Consider the following 17004-nt stretch of genomic DNA (forward strand, 5'->3'; position numbering starts at 1 on the left):
AGGTTAAGCGTGGGAAACCATCTGCTACATCTTGTCGGCCAGAAAACAAACGCAAAGAGCAAAAGCAAGCAAGGAATTCGCGGCAGTGCCCAAACGCCTATCCGGAATTGGCCGTTGTTGACAAAGCTAGGAAGATGCGCGGGCTAGAAAGTTCCTTGTTCAAGCTTCTCGATCGTAGGACGGCCATCGAGCATGGTTGCGGTCGATTGCAAGCTCGGTCGCTACTTGTTGGACGCGAGTTAGGATTCGAGTTGCATCGATGAGGTCACCGAGACCAGTCGCGACATAGCTCAGAGCAGCGCTTCGAGAGTGTGAACTGGAGCAGGTGATGTTCTCGCTACGCAAAGCAGAGAGCAGAGCAGAGTCGAGTGGGTGGACCAAGGGGCGTGCAGCTAGTCGAAGACCGCTTTGGACGCCGAATGGATCTGATCGAGAGCCATAGCGAGGGTGAAGCCGAGCTTTCGCAGCACACGGTCACGTAAGCGTTGGACACTCGTGACTGTCATGACGGGCGAGAGGATAACCAACTGCTGCGACACGGCGCGACTCTCGTGGCCAAGTCGACGACATGCACTGAAACCACAAATCACCAATCGTCAAGAAACGAGAAAAGAGAGAAATCGGATTTTCCGACAGATTCTTTTCTGCCGTTTTGTGTGACGTTGGTATCCAAAAAAAAAAAAAAAAAACCCCCAATAGACTCGTTTTAGTCACGAGTGGTGATGGGTCTGAGGCGCCAAAGCGACGCAGAGCCTGTCACTTTTGTGTATGGTTCAAGCCAGCGGTGTTCGCCATTGTCAAGCATTTGCTGTGACAGATTCCGAGCGCAGCCGTCAACTCTTGGAGGATCGCCTGGGGCCAGCCGCAACAAAGGGAAATCGCGCGCTCCATATGGCAGGATTACAGCGTCGCCATTTGCCGGTCATGAGGAACGAGCGAATCGTCCTTCGTAATCAAGCATAATCGGGACGGAGGGATATACCATCAGACGGTTCGATGAGCTCGAGAATAAGCCTATGGCATCTCGACAAGACGACAGTCGCCTGCGGAATGGCCCGTGAGCTCCCGTCAGACGCGATCCGCGAGCACAACTAAGCTTGGTCGAGAAAAGAGCTAGCGAAGAGGGTGCGACGTTGCCTTGAAACGCGGCGACAAATAGGCAAGCGCTGGGATGTACTGAACACCTGAACAGACCTTGGCTACTCGAGCAGTGTCGTTACTGATCAACAGCACCGAGGTGTATCAAAGGCTGAGGAGCAGGTGCAGCGGAGATGATCGAGGCAAAGTTGGGAGGCAACTAAATCAAACCGAGCATTCACGATTGACACTACAGGTGAGAGCGCGCGAGTGTCATTGTCGTCATCGAGCTTCCGTCTCGGCCATGACCCCGAGTTCGAGTGAGACTGTTCGGACGCGCTACCCAGTAAAAGCGATATCGTAACGAGGTCCGGCACAGATACAATTCGCCACCATTTCAAACCTTACTTACCTGTGAAACTTCAGGTGACACGACGGTGGTGCTATTGATGAGGGGAAGAGGGTCGATGCCGGGTGTCGAGCTGCGGAGCTGCGGAGCTGCGGAGCTGCAACGTCTGGTACGTGCGGCTGGCTTGTTGATGAGCAGAGACTAGAACCAAAAGATATGCAAACAAGTGCGGATCTGGTCAGCGTATTCGGCAGAGAAGAAAAAGCATCGCAAGGCCGAGCTAGTGACAAGATGGGGAGTATGTGGGTGTGTATGTGTGTACGTGTGCGAGTGAGAGCGAGAGCGTGTGAGCGTGGACATGGAGAGGCGTAGTGGCGGAACGGTTGCATGAAAAGCAACAACAGTCCACACCCCTTGCCCTCACTTGCTTCCGATCGACCCTGCGCTGGAGCGGAAATGGGTGGTCTCGTGGCCAACAAGCAGCTGCCGGCGATCAAATCAACGCTCTGAGAACATTAAGGTAGACCGGTCTATTGAATGTAGCAGCCGCCTCGGTGTTCTCCGCTACGCATTTCTTGATACGGTCGCGCTTGAGGAAGCGAAAGGCAAGAAGGAGTGTGATTAGGCGGCACGGTCGAAGTCTGCGCTTCATTACCCTCCGGGAAAGGGCGCAAAGAGACCTCGCTTCATCTTATGCAAGCTGACCAGCCTTGGTTCATCTTCACCTTGGGCTCGCCTAGCCTGGAGGCGACGCGGAATGGTTTGGTATGACGATGCAAAGATGTACCCTCAAAATCTGCCATGTGCTGCAGCGTGCTGTACTCACTTTGTGAAGTTGGGCAAACGTCGGAAGTCGGTGCGTGAGCCTAGTGCACCAAAAGAAGTGTGACGAGTCACAGTGAACCTATGGATTCGACTCGCACGATGGGCGGCTAGGGCGGGCGCAAGAAGTGGGTTGTCCCGTTTGTGCTGGGCGCCACCAACCGGGTCGACTGCAAAGAGAAAAGGTAAGATGAAATGCCCCGAGTATGCTTTTGCTGCTGCTGTCGGTGTGGTGGTCGGTGCTGTGAATGAAAGTGTGCGAGATTGGAGGTAGTGAAATAGGGTTTGGAGCTGCTTGCAGGTGACGGGCGCCAAATGAAGTGGGCTTGTCCGGACCGCTCAGGCTGGTGAAGCTTAGCTGCGTGCCAGTGTCAGTGCAATTGCTGTGCGTATCTGTCGGTCAATTCAAACGGCGGTACTGAGTGTGGGTGAATGCGGCCTGCAAGCTGTCTGGGCAGCGTGCCTCGTCGTGACAGGTTTGAAACCAAGCTGTGCAAAGAGGCACAGGAGCACAGAATAGCCGCACAGCAATAATGACAAGGGTGAACGACCAACCCGGTTAGACGAGGCGTGCAGGTGCTGACTGGGATTGGACGGATGTGCGAGAAACGCTGGTGATTGCTGGTGCAATTAGGTGTAGCTGACGGCGGTTGGGTGGCAAAGCAGCTTCATAAGTTGTCGTCTCGTGAAAGTAAAAGTAAAGCCATACGCCGATTCGTGCAATGTTGGAAAGGCGGTGAGTTGGAATGACAAGGATGTTGGCAACAAAGATGAGAAGGAGAAGGAGCAGTGACGACGAGAAACCCGAACGAGGGTCATCGGTATGAAGGTCAAAGTGAGGAGGTGGAAGTTTTAAGCAAAGAAAGTCCAAGACTCTTGTTGCCAGGTAGGTTGTAGGAATGGAGCCAAGCCGCAGACCAAGAAGGATCAAGAGGAACGTCTTCCGAAGATGTGCACAGTGGAGGAGAACAAGTGTGGCCGAGGGAGCAGAGCCAAGCAGAGCCAAGCAGGGCCAAGCGAGGCCAAGCGAAGCCAACAGCGGATCAGGCAGGCTGTACCTTCCGAACGCCGCAAGGGTCTGATGACAGCCTGGCGAGTTGCGAGGCGAATGGAGCAGCTCACCAGCAGCAAAGGTGCGCGAAGACCGACCAAAGTTGTGACTGGTCCAACGGTTTGCAAATGAAACCGGAACGCGTGGCACCCAACCGATCCGTGTTGGCTACCGTCGACTGTATGTGGTACCGGATTGAGCCTCCTCGGACGCATGATGGCGCACAGCATGAAGCAACGAGCCAAACAGGCAAATAGAAAACACAACGGCGGGTCGATACGAGCAACAGAGACAACCAAAACGCAGCTCGCATTGGGCGGCAACTCAGCTCAGCTCAGCTCAACTTAGAGGCTTAGCCCAGCCCAACCTTGTCTAGATCGGGATCAGCCATGCAAGACGCATGAACGCTTGTCGGACCATCCAGCCAAATTGGCTCTTTGCTCGTTAGCGCTGGCGTCCACTCTTGAGCGGCAAGCACCGAGCGCCAGCAACAAGACCCACCGTTCGTAATCACAATATTCCTGGGACCGTCAATTGTAGACCCAGGTTCTGCAAACCCGACCGTTCTGCACAGGAAGACGTGGTAAAAAAATTGCCGTTTGTTTTTCTTTGAACCGTCACAGAGTAAGGGTAACCAGGATTCAAGGTGAACGCGCCGACACCAAGCGCCGAATCAGGACAAGCCAGAACAGGCCAGAACAAGTGGTCCTCTCACCCTCTGCCATGAACAACGAAACCAAAAACAAGTCGAATTCAGGTGAGATAATCTGGGCTCTGCGCTCTGGGCTCTGGGCTCACGCTTGGCCCCTTCTTGCTCATCCGCACAGCACGGCTGACCCAAAGGAGGACAACAAGTTGACAGCCTTGTTCTGCCAAAGCGTCCCTAGAACCACGAGGCGACGATTTGGCAAAGCGCACAGTCAAGCTCTTCCAACAGTCCGAGGGGGAGGCGTAGAAAAGGAGGGTTGATAGATGTGACAAACAAGAGCTCGGGGCCGAACTTGCTTTTGCATGGGTGCTAGACCGACTACCCACTCTACCAAGCCTGTGAGTCTCGGAAAGTTGACCTCGCTCGTTGGCGGACTTTTTGTCGCGCTGGCTGCGCACCACGACCTCGGCTGCAGCGCGTGGCAGTGGCACTGGCATTCATTCACATTGTGGGTCGCCGTGACAGGCCAATTCACTCTGCGAATTTTACACTGTAATTTTTATCACAAGGACAAGGTGGAGTGGAGAACGACACTCGTGAACATTCGTGATTGTGTCTGTGTCAGAAATTTTTCAGGATTTTGAGAGGTTCCGATGGAAAGGCAGAAGAACGGCACTACCTCTTGCACGGTAACCTTACCGAAACACATCAAGCAACACAAACTGTATCAATTCATTTTTTGTTTTTATGTTTGGTTTTTTTTTCAGATTGACATCTTCTGTTGTACCAGACAGCAGCAACGATACAGATTGAGCTCTCGGCTCAGGGTTTCAGGGTTTCATGGATTCCTACCAAGGATCAAAACGTCCCTGGTGTGCTGTCAAGACCATCCCGAAGAGGGTCATCCAAAAGTTTCTGAACAAAATCGTTCCAGGGCATGGTTTGTTTGTTTTTTTGATTGATTGGCGAGCATGGACTTTGCTAGCATCGGAGCACACGTTTTCTCGGAAAGCAGGGCTAGCAAGCAGAAACGATGTACCGCGGAACACGCCATCACCATCTTGAGCATGGTCTGCAGCAGCAGCACCAATGGCGAGGGCAAAACAATAATACTAATACCTTAACGGACGGGCTTGTTTTTTTGCGTTTGTTGCGAGAGTTCCCTTTGTGAGTATTCGGCATCGGACTATACAAACTAGGCCTGGGTGTGGCTCTTGCACCCTCTCCTGCACGGATGGATATACGATTGTGAGCCCAGTACCGATCTCCGCTCACGATACTTATCCATTCGCGAGCCTTTGCGATAGCCACACACTGAAAACTGCGAGAATCCACAATCAACATTGTGGGCGTAAAAAAGAAAGAAAAGAAAGGTCGATGGATCGCCTCTGCTAGCCTATTGCACAGTAGACGCCGCTCAACACCGACCTCTCGCCATCCCCGCAACTAGTATGCAACTAACGGCAAGGCTGCCTCGACGCCCCGAGCCACCTACCAAGGTGCTTATGCGGCTAGGCTGAAGGTCTGGCGTCAGCAAACAACTCTGACCATTGCGGTTCTTGATGCGACCAAGCTTGGATACGTTTGATCACCGAGCACAGAGTCATGGCCATCTGAGGTTCGATGGAGAGAGCAGCAGCATTCACGAATTCATGGAAATTTCGAGTGCAAACCGTCCATCGCCATCCGCAGTCAAACTCAGCTCGACCGGTCAACTCTGAGGATCAAATATGAATCTCGGAATGTACAGGCTACGATTGGTTGACGACAAGAAAATTCTTGTGCTTCTCACGCTACGCCCGAGCCAAAATGGTTTGTGTCTGAACGCAACGACACCAAGTGAGCCTGCTTGCTTGCTTGTCTGATTCACAAGAACGCAGAACGCCACATGGAGACGGATCTCGTTCGTAAACAAACCCAACTCGATACCGATTCGCGCGGCCTGACGCTCGGTGAGTCTGATCCAGACAGAGACGCTGGACTTTCAAGCATTTTCTTTTTACCCACGCTTGGTTCAAAGAACTTGACTAGGGTTGCTCAAGATCAAGCGACTAGGTGCCTGTGCTCTGTGCCGATAAGGCGCCTAGGTCAAAGCCAGAGCTTGAATCCAATCAGGTCAGGGTCCCTAGACAAAGTTGCTCCGAGCAGCCGAACACTAATTCTACCTTGTGCCTATTTTACGATATTGTCAGAAGCCAGCAAGCAAGCCGAACACTGCCGTTTGGAAATGAGCCTGGGGCCATCGCACGGGGAGCCGCAGGCCTGTCGAGCAGCCGGCACTTGATTTTGCGACCAGCAGCGAAACACGATTCACGATTGCGACGATCCACCCATCGTGCTTGCCGGTTCGCCTGGAAGAACCAGTCGATAATGACCGACAAATTTGCACTGTTCCTAAGTTTTGCTTTGGTTAAATTGAGCTAGCGTGGGAAGTGCAAGTGCGAAAAGCTTCTCGGCTCCAGACCATGAGGTTCGCCTGTACCTCGCCGCTTGTTGCTTGCATTCTATGACGAAAACAGCCAAGTGCCAAGGAAGCCAAAATCCAACCAGGTCTTCATGCGGCAGTGCCTCGGTTAGACAAGTTGCCAATTCTGGGGTTGCCAGTAGCGACCAAAGCACAAAGGCGTGAGAAGCTTTTTTACGCTGCTGTTACCAATTCAGGATACGTGATTTCCTTTTTATTCAGCTATTTATAAATTTGGTTCAAAACTTACACCTATAGTATGCGTACCTATAGTATGCGTGTTGTATTCGGCGTCCTCAAGCCTGAACTCGTTTCAGCAATTCGTGATTCACGATTTGGTGGCGCTTGAGTGGCATCCGTTCACTACGTGCATCGTGCATGGATGTTCGAAGCTTCCCTACGTCGGTGTGGTGCAACGTGGACGCAGACTTTCTTCTTCACTCAGGGTGTCATTTCACGTACCGCCAGCGCGCGTGCAGGTTTGCACCTTGGAATCACATGTGCTGCTCTTGTTCCACATCCGCCCCCCCCCCCCCACGGATCTGCAGTGCATCTCGATGAAACCTCCTTCCGCGTTTGCTGTCTCTTCTCGATGTCACCGGTAGAATGACGCTCTCCGAGTGTACGGGTGTCTCGGCGACTCAAGTCTTACTGTCCCTGTCTGGTCTCTAGTTATGCGACTAGAGGCAGAGCCACGGTCCCATGGAACGATGCTCGTCAGCGTGGAAAATGCCAGACGATGTGCGCCTTTGATCCGTTCGAGACTCACTCGAGCGCACACTTCGCCAACATCCTGATCTCCCCAGAGATGAAAAAGGGTGCCGCTCGTCCCACGTTTGACTGCAAAATCGATCGTGTCCTAATTCGGCATCAAGTCTCCAGAACAGTCATGTTTGCAGACGCACCGCGATCTTGGGCAGGAGCCGTTCAAGCAAGCCACGCAAAGATGCAGGGCCGAGCACGTACGCCCTCGACGCCCACTTGCATCCCTGTGCCCTATGGGTCAAGCGAGGCACGCCATGCCTCGCGTGGAGTCTGATTTGTACGCTGCCATCAAGCCATCAAGCAGCTCGGCTCAGGTTGTCCAGTCGATATCAGCTTGTGACCCATGGCGCCGACGTGAACGACGGAAGACTCGCGTAAATTTCACCGTATTCAGAATCATCGTTCAATCATATTAATATAACAAAACAAATATGGGACACGAAAATCGATAATAAAAAGATACCATTTGTGATTAGAAAAGAAGGAACACGGAACGTGGCAAAGATAACGCGAGAAAGAGAGAACATTTCGAAACCAAGCTGAGCACCAGCCATCTTTGGACACCCATTCGCCTAAGGAAGACTGCATTGATCGTGAGCTTTGGTCGACTTTGATATGCCTAAAGGAGATAGAGTAATTGACCTGCTGATGGCGGTCCGACCAAAGAAAAGATGCTGGCCAAGCCAAAGCGTGGGCAATCATCGGGTCAAGCCTTCCGAAACCTTCCTGATGTATATGCCTCATTACCTGGGTCATAGAACAACATTGAAAGCCATCCAAAGGATTGTGAATGCGACAATGCAGACGCCGGCGATAGCTGCAGCACCTCACGCTTCAATCTCTGCGCCAGATCGTCGAGGAGGTTTGTACGACACGCCCATCAATGTAGTCGAAAAGGAGCAGCGGCTCCGACATGGCATGTGGAAGTCCTCTCAACGCAAACCCTGTCACTTAAACCGGGAAGCTGTCGGACCCTTGTTACGGGCAGAGGACAACGAAAACGGGGGTGCGCGGTCGTTTCGGACTATGAATGAGATCGACAGGGTATTTTAGCTACGCTGTAATGCACTGGCACACATGGCAGCGCATCTGGTTATCTCGGTCTCCGATAGCTTCAAGCGTGCCTCTTCAGGCCACTCGGAGCTGCTCTGAAATTTGCTGCACAGGTATAACCATGCAATGTCGCGGTCTTGGTCGAAATCTGAAGCCAGGATGAAACCCAATAGCATTTCGGGGTGGAAATCGTCGAGTGGTTGTCACCGTTTTTGACGACGCTCGGAGCGGAGTGCGAAATGCTATACTCACGACTGTAGCTTGAAAATGGTTAAAAAACACAAATTCTGTTTTGCAGCGCCAAAGCGATTCGTGGTTGTGATTCTGGTCGGATGAGCTTCTATCGCCGATACCATGTCAGATGCAACTGTTGACCAAGTTTGGCAGCATCGCGGAGTCGAGTGAGTGGCTTGACCATGCACCAATAATGCACGCCGATCAGGCCCTTGCAACCTCGTTGTACCTCGGGGCACGTGCACCGAGACAGTGTCGGACGACAATCGTGAATGTGCCCAAGCCCATGTGCTGGTTTGTGAATAGAGAGTGCGCATGCACGATGCGATTGGGTGTGCGTGGTATGCGTACGAGGAGAGGATCTCAGAAAACATCTTGAAAGGGGTTCAGATTCGCCCCGAGGCCGCTTTACCAAGAGAAAAGGTTGTTCGACCAAGCACACTGTCGGCTTGTCGATGTTCCCCAAATACTCGTCTCTAGTCATCGACGACACACAAGTCAAGAGAACTTGGCTTCATACTATTCACCCATCACGGTACGTCAATGAGGGTTTTGAGCCTGGCCTTACTAGACATACCCTCGCTCTGAGATTGCGGTCACTCTCGATTCACGATTGGTAATATCTTGACGCTCAAAATGACCCACGCATCGTACAGATTTGGCTCATGTCATTGCCTAGCAAGCACAGCGTCACCGAGAGCATTAAGTCTGTGCTGCTCCCGGTCGAGTTTCAAAGGGCGATGAAAGATGCCAGCGAGCACGCGGCAAAGCGCAGATCCTTGCACATTACCATCTTGCTTGAGAAAGACAAAATGTGCTTCCGATTTCCGCCAGTTTTCTGAAATACTGTAGCGGCCTTCAAGCGAACGCGGGCTTGGTAAGCGAGCCAATTTGAGCCAAAAATCACTTGTCACCATAGCAACTCAAAGGGGCTTTGGCTTCACAATAATCACGAATAGCACACACCCGAATCGGAGCTCGAGACAGCGTGCGACTAACTATTTTTCGGTTTTTTTTTTTCTCTCGGCTACGAGTCGCCATCATGTGCGCATAGCGTCCAACAACCTCCTTACGACTCGAAGCGAGACTGACCTCTGGATCAGCTTCGACACGCTAAGTTATCCCCGTGCCAGTCATGCTCAACCTGAGCCTGGACCCTGATTGACCGACTTCGCGGCGACTTAAATTTGAGTTGCTCACTCCATACCAATCACGAATTCCTCGCATCTAGCGCCACGAGAACATCAGAAACATCGCATCGTATAAGCGAGCACTGCCTGCACTGCAATTACGGCTTTGGTGATACGGTGCTTTGATGGTCATCCCTATTTACCAATACAGCATCGCACAGAAGATTATCCGCGTCCGTGTCCGTCGTGGTGAGGTTGGTCACCGCCTTGGACCGCGGCATCCTGAGACCTGGATCCCCACGCTACTAAGCTCTGACTCATGTTAGGAACGCGTGCATCGGCTGCGAGGCGAGAACCATTTACGATTTGCACTCGTGACTGTTCGATAAGACACGAGTGAATATCAGCTTCGGACCAGCATTCACGATTTTTGTTGGTGTCCAACGTGACCTGCATCCTGTACAGTTACTTCACCTGCTGGAGACATGTGGCAACCTAGTGTTCAACCGCGGCAGCCTCGACGCCCTTGCAGACTCACTTGCATTGTTGCGGGCAAATCTGAAGCCCCTGCTCATTTGTGGTTGGCTCCTCCAACACCCTTGCATCTGCCCCATCTCGCCAGCAAAACCGGGTTCAATAGGGCTCTGTACCAAGTACAACAGTTGGCCTTGTGGTGCTGCCATCGTGCGAAAGTTTACAGACATGAACTTGACCCAGGTTGATCTCAGTTTGCACGCACTCCTCCATCAAACTTAAATCAGGAGCTTCGCATTATGATTTGCTTTCACGATTGATATAGGACTGCGACGGTGCCAAGTTGGATATTTTTAGTAACGTGGCGTGGCAGACTCACCAACTCACGATTAGGTTATGAAAAGCTAGAGTTGTGTACAAACAAATCCTGAATTTGCGGCGTCTCAAAGCTCCAACGGAAAGAATTCTTCACCGGTTGACTCTCTGGTGTGATACGACTGACCCATCGAGAATCAAGAATCCATGCCAGCTGGTATGGCGGCCAAATCAAAATTTTTCCGATTTTGACCAAGCTCGGACGTGGAGCAGAGCCGGTGCCTATCCCGGGTCGACCAGAGACAGATCCGCTAGGTATGAGCACGTTTCGGATTGTCCAGTCACTGACAGGCTCGCCAGATGGAGGTACAGTACGTCTCCTGTCCAATGTGTCGAAACGATCGTGGTTGTGTCTGCAGATGACTGGTGCCAGTATTAGCCCGGAGAAGTTGCCGAGGAGTCCGTCATCTTGACAATTCACGACTCCGCGACTACTTTATCGTACCATACCTATGCAAGCGAACCATCTGTCACTACAGTGTGTAACTGACCTCGCAAAGGAAATCGAAGCGCCCGGGCTCCGAGCTGAGATTCGGTGCTCCTACAACGGAATTAGCGTCGGACAACGAGACTAGCTGCATCGAAATAACTTAGATCAAGCTTGACGATGCGCAGCAACTGATGCGTGATGCTCGTGGAGCGAGCGGCTCTACATGGATACCGACTCTGCCAAGAGATATTCGTCAACGAGCGACGACCAAGTCGGCGGGCTTACTGCGACCAACCAGACCACTTTTACCTGGGTCTCTTTTGACACATCGCAGCTTGGTGAACACGCTTGTCTCATCCGAGTCGCTGAAGGGTGAGGGAGAGAGCGATCCTAAGAATCTTGAATCCTCTGACACGGGAAATGCACAAGCGTGGGAAATCGGCTCGTTCTGCGACACAAATATTAGCTCTAGACCCCCACCAAGGATCCTATTCCATTCACGATTCTCTGGGTCTGACGGTATTCACGCGACACAGACGCGCCCTTGCTGGCTCTTCCGGCACGACGCCAGCCCGACCCGGTCATAATGGTATCGGTGTCGTCCAGAAGACCAGCTTAGCCGAGTGTCGAAAGGAAAAGTCGGCACTCGGCTTGGGTTCTAACAGAGATATACAGTATTGAACAGCATTCGTGATTCGCGATTCGTGATTGTGAGTATTCGTGATTTTGTGATTCGTGTCTGTGGTTGAAGTGGGGGAGGAAATTTCAAATTCAAATTCATAAAAAACAAACTGAGCACAGCCATGCCGCAGCGAGATTGCATCATCGCCTTTCGATTCGGCAGATGTCAGCCGACACAGGCGTGAGTTACGATTCAAGGAAGAGCAATCAAGAATCGATCGTGTTGGCTGCACACGTGTGGGTTTGCGGTGGCGAGCTGGTGGGTATACTGTACTTTCTTCCAGCCAGCACTCTTGACGGAGCGAAAGCGCAGGTTGAATCCACTTGTGCAAAGGAGAGTGTCCAATGCGCCTCATGTCCGGCGCTCTTGAAGCTGCAGGTCAACGCGGCGGTTCAACGCAGGGGTTCATAATAGCATACAATGGGCAATCACAAATACCAAATCGTGCACTGGCTGATGCCGTGTTTGGGAAAGTAAAGTGTGAAGCAACAGGATCTACTCGAGACTGAGACGCAGCTGTAGAACATGGTCGATTCTACACAATCAATCACTTGCTTTGTGAGACTCACGACTTTGCGATCGGAGACGTGTAATCACGATTGGGTGATTCACGATTTGTTTGTGATTTGATTTGTGATTTGATTTGTGATTTGATTTGTGATTTGTGATTCGTGATTCGTGACTGGTAATTCATTTTGTCTTTTGTGATCCACTCTAACAATTTGGCTGCCGCATCGTGCGTGTGCACGAGTGCTGCTTCTCTGTGTTTCTGCAAAGCAAATTGAAAATTGAGATCCGAAAATAGCGAATCACGAACGTCACATCTTCACTCGACCAAACCAAACCAAAAACAAAAACAAAAACAAAAACCAAGAACCAAAAAACGGCGGTGCACGGTGGCACTTGTGACTAATTCATCGTGAATCTTGAATGCACTCACAACTGACATACTGTACGTCTTTGTGAGGAATTCACGAGTTGTAAGTTGTGAGTTGTGCCTCACATTCACGATTTCGTTCACGGTGGTGGGGCGTGAATGTGCGTGGGCTGCTCAGCTTTGATTGGTGATTGGTAAAGAAGCGTCAGGGTCCACACTCACGACTCACAGCGATCAAACTCGATACGCTTTGCACGTTCGTGGTTGTTGCTCTCAACATCATCTTACAAAGACATTCGTGATTGTGGACTGTCACTCGTTATCGCACAGGACATGCACCAATTCACTGGCTCACCAACAGGGCCATACACACAGTCCCACGTCTCTGCATCACCGCCCCTTGGTCCTTTCACCTGCCTACGATCCTTTCTCAACTATCTCTAGCAACGTGCGCATTCAAAAGCCAGGCTAAACCATTGGCTATTGCCGGTCATCGTTCCAGACACAAGCCAATCATTCTACGCAGCAGAATTCTTGAATGTGGCTAGAGGCATTCTCTCGACAGTCAACAAGAGAAGCTGCAGCTCTGCCATCGCATCACGACCATCCTTCATGCAGCTCTCAGGATCTTGCGGATCTTGCACCGATCTCTGTTGAGCTCCGATCAGATCCCACCCACATCATCCTACTAGCAACCCCTGCATACTCGATCAACGCATTCCTTGCGCATCGCATCCAAGCAAAGACACCACAAGTCCAGCTCGAATGTTTCAACCATCTTGCGCCAGCATTCACTCGCAGAAATGCCCACCATTTCGTTTGTCACGCCTCCGGGCCGGCCTTCTATTCTAAGGGAACACACCTTGCAAGAAGCCAAAGCTCAGCATGCCGATTCGCCAGCACTGGCGGAAAGCAAACACCCGACAAGTACACTGCGATTTTCAAACACTGAATCCACACCGAATCCCGATCAGCTAGTGAAGCCTGTGCCGCTTACATTCCCGAAGCGCATCCTACACCAGCTCACAACTTCGCCCGAACCAGCAACTGAATCGTTTGATCTTCCACAAACGTGCATCTCTGTAGATGAGGCCAAATCAGCTCGTATGCTCGCCGGCGAGTCCAACAGACCTTCGCTGTTGTCGACGACCATAGTCGCATCTTCGGCCCATCCCTCTCGAAGCGCTTCGACGACCAATCTTGGCATCCTTCGAAAAGCAGACTCTGAAATCCTCCGAAAGAGCTTGGAAGCCGTCGTCAGAGAAGCAGCCGATGTATCCGATAGCACCACGACCGCCGCACCCCGACCGCGCTTACACTTTGTCGAACCCCCAAAGCAGCCCGGTACGCATCTGTCTACCCGCAACGAGGCCGCGCTCGGCAGAGTCAGCTCGGCAGAGAAGAGCGAGAGCGTTTCAACATTATCGCATCCACCTGCCCATTCCACAGCAGCTGCCCCAGCATCGCAACCGCCACAGCCAACAACTCCAGCAAAACCTACTCTCAGAAAGCGCAGTCTTGTCATTCAAGAGCATGCAGATGTCATTGAACGTGCTGCGGAGCGTGCCGCTAGACAAGCCAATCATCTCAGCACCCTTGCGCTCGAGCAACTTGCACCCACGGCCACCTCTGCAAGCAGGCGACAGCACAGCGCATCCTCAGCGGGTGAAGAGACTGCTTCGACTCGTTCCAGTTGGGCTCAGCGCAGCAATTCACGTGGATCCAGCGTGGCAACCTCGCCTAGTGTGGTCTCCGAAGACAACTTGCAGGATCCCCCAGAGCTCCAACTGCCCAAGCCATCCGAGTCACCACCCATGGCTTCCATCTTTAGCCAGCCCATGACCAGTGACCGAGGCGATCCTCGACCTTTGCCTGCGCCGATCACCTCTTCACGCAAGCTCACGTTCATCAGTCCAGCACCGTCAAAGAGAAGAAGATCTTGTGATGCGAATCCCGTCTCGCCCAGTGGGCCTGCATCCGGCCGAACCGATGCTTCTATGTCGCAGCTTCCAAGCGCTCTCGACGACACAGATGAGCAGAAACCTAGCGATACCTCTCGCAGGGCTTTAGCATTTGCTGTCTGTCCCAAACCCGAACGCGCTGTTCGACTCTCTCCAGCACATGCGACGAGAAAGCCAAAGAGCAAGTTGTCGGCCAGCCCGGCACCGCACAAGTTAGCCTATCCTCAGCGACTTCGAGGCATCCGCGGTACAGATCCCATACGATCACCTGCACCAGACAAGCCTGGCCTCACTTCTGCCCCAGCCGAACAATGGAATCAGCGTCTGGACGATGTCTCTTCCGAAGGTTCGGGCTATAGCGAGGATGAAGAAGATGGCGACTCGGATCAAGTCGACGAGGACGAGGACGAGGACGAGGACGACGATGATGCTAGTCTCAGTGAGTCGAGTCGCTCTGATCTACAGAGTCTAGCAGAATCGTTGCTAGAGGAGAGTCAAGACCATACCGACTTGCAGAGCGTTGGCGTCTCTCCGTCGCCGTCCGATCGGGTCACGGAGATGCGTCCAGAAGCAGCCGAGCTCGGAGCGCTAGACAGAAGAGTTTTCGACTGGAATGCACGTCCTGCGCAATATCGAGCTGTGCTCAGCGACTCTGAGCCGCGACCTGACCAAAACAGCTCGCAGAGACGCTCGAGTGTTGGCGCGCAGGGTCAGCACTCTGTTGCGGACCCAGTTCTGGCCAGCCAGACCTCGCCGCCAAGGTTGCCACAGTCAACACGCTCCAAGCAAGCCTCTCCGCTGTCAGCTTTGCCCGGCCGCTCAACGTACAAGCTCAAGCCCAAAGATTCCCTCTCGCATCCCATGTGCTTTTTGCCCGATGCCTTCGAGGATTCCGCTCCACCTACACCGACAGAGCCAGACTCGGACGCGTCAGAGGTGCCGCCGCGATCAAATCTGCTGTCAGGATGGCTGTCCGAGGGAGGGAGTGCCGCAAGTTCGCGTCGTGCCAGCTGGCAGCAGCCACATCCGCACTATCCGCCACCAGCCAGTCCTCGGGGCCGCAGCGGTGATGAAGAAGGTCTGGCAGTACCTATAACCTTGCCACCTTTCCGGCGCGCGCGCGAGCGCACAGCGCCGCTTGGCGTGACGAGCGACGGCGAGCAGAGCAGCAGGTCTCTCAGCGGGAATGCTGCCTTCATCCGAGAATCGGCAGGCGTCAGTCAGACTCCCATCGGTGGTGAAGAGCGCTCTGAAGTACCAAGTGCAGCTGCATCTCCCTATGCATCGTCTGTTGCCCATGTGCTTGGCATCAGCGTGCCCAGTCGTCGGCCCTGCCAGACTGTTTCCTGGCGGCATCTGTCGAGTCAGCACGTGCTTGTGTCGGAGCATCCCTCGGCGGGGCCAGGCGCTTTCCGCAGAGCAAGTCATTCGATGGAGCCTCGAAAGATGGGCTCGGCTGTTACCAGTCCCATCGGATCTTATACGCACGCCACTGGCAGAGTCACGCCTTTGTCAGAGCGCCCGATGCGTCCATCCGCAGGGAAGCAGCGAGCCGTGTCTTCATCTAGCTCCATTCGTAGCCGGCCGTTGGTGGCGCAGAGCATGCATGACGACATTGTTGTCGCCACATCGCCACCGAGGGATGACGCATCTACGCATCTTAAGCATCACCTCGCCCACTCGCCCATGACTTCTGGACAGCATGTCTCTGGTAGCACTACACCCGGCTGGATGTCGGATGGTCAGCTGCCTAATCAAACTACGAGCAGGTATTGGACTGAAAGACTGTCGTCGCTTGCACAGGCCATGTCGGAGGAGTTGTCAATCGTGGGTAACGCTGTGCTTGGTAAGGACAAGGGAGCTGTCGAAGTCGGACAAGCAGAGGGCTGCGTGAATGGAGATGCTCATCGGCGATCAAGCTCAGTGCCATTGGAAGTTGCTGTGGATGCGGAAAGCAGGGAGAAAGTCAAGCAGCCGCTGGCCGAAGCTGTATCCATCGGATCTTGGGCTCGACGCGAATCGACCAGCATACCGGTACCGGTGAAACCTAAGCCCGCAGATGCATGGACCACTGATCGCGATGGCCAAACGCAAGTCGCGCCAAAACGTCGCTCTAGACAGAGATCCGCACGAGCAACCGAGTCAGATGCGCAAGCGGCACAGGATAACTCAAGCACAGACTTGGCCGAGGCCAAACGTTTTCAGTTTGCGAAGAAAGAGGTGGGCGAGGATGGGTCGACCAGGTTAGTCGTCATTCACACCTCAGATGCGACGTAGATGCGACGTACGAGGGTGCGCAAGAACGAGATGGGCAAAGTACGCATTGTTCGTGATTTCGTCGTGTTTAATCGTGACAACAGGTATCATGTGTGAAAGTGCCCGCTTGTGTCCTCGTTTTCGCCGCGGCATTCCGCAGTCTTGAATACCTTGCTGTTGGTCTGCGCTCAGAATGACGAATCATGAATGTTGGAACAAAGGAAGCGCAGGCGGTCCTTGCACACCTTCCCTGCGCATGCAGTTCATCCTTTCTATCTTCGAGGCTGGCGCTCTCATTTCGCGTCTTTACTGCCCTTTCTTCCTCTTCCGGCGTCGAAATCGCTCAGTCTCGACA

At 53.0% G+C, this 17004-nt stretch overlaps 1 protein-coding gene across 1 annotated transcript; it reads left to right on the forward strand.

The window, feature by feature from the left end:
* Nucleotides 1–13235: 13235 nt before the first annotated feature.
* UMAG_06312 (uncharacterized protein) lies at nucleotides 13236–16670 on the forward strand (the record flags this gene model as incomplete). The annotated part of the gene is made up of 1 exon (XM_011390006.1): nucleotides 13236–16670. The coding sequence occupies one exon, from the start codon at nucleotides 13236–13238 to the stop codon at nucleotides 16668–16670; it is 3435 nt and encodes a 1144-aa protein (XP_011388308.1).
* Between the last annotated feature and the right edge of the window lie 334 nt (nucleotides 16671–17004).

Source organism: Mycosarcoma maydis, chromosome 4 (genome assembly GCF_000328475.2).
Source record: "Mycosarcoma maydis chromosome 4, whole genome shotgun sequence".
Lineage (NCBI taxonomy): Eukaryota > Fungi > Basidiomycota > Ustilaginomycetes > Ustilaginales > Mycosarcoma > Mycosarcoma maydis.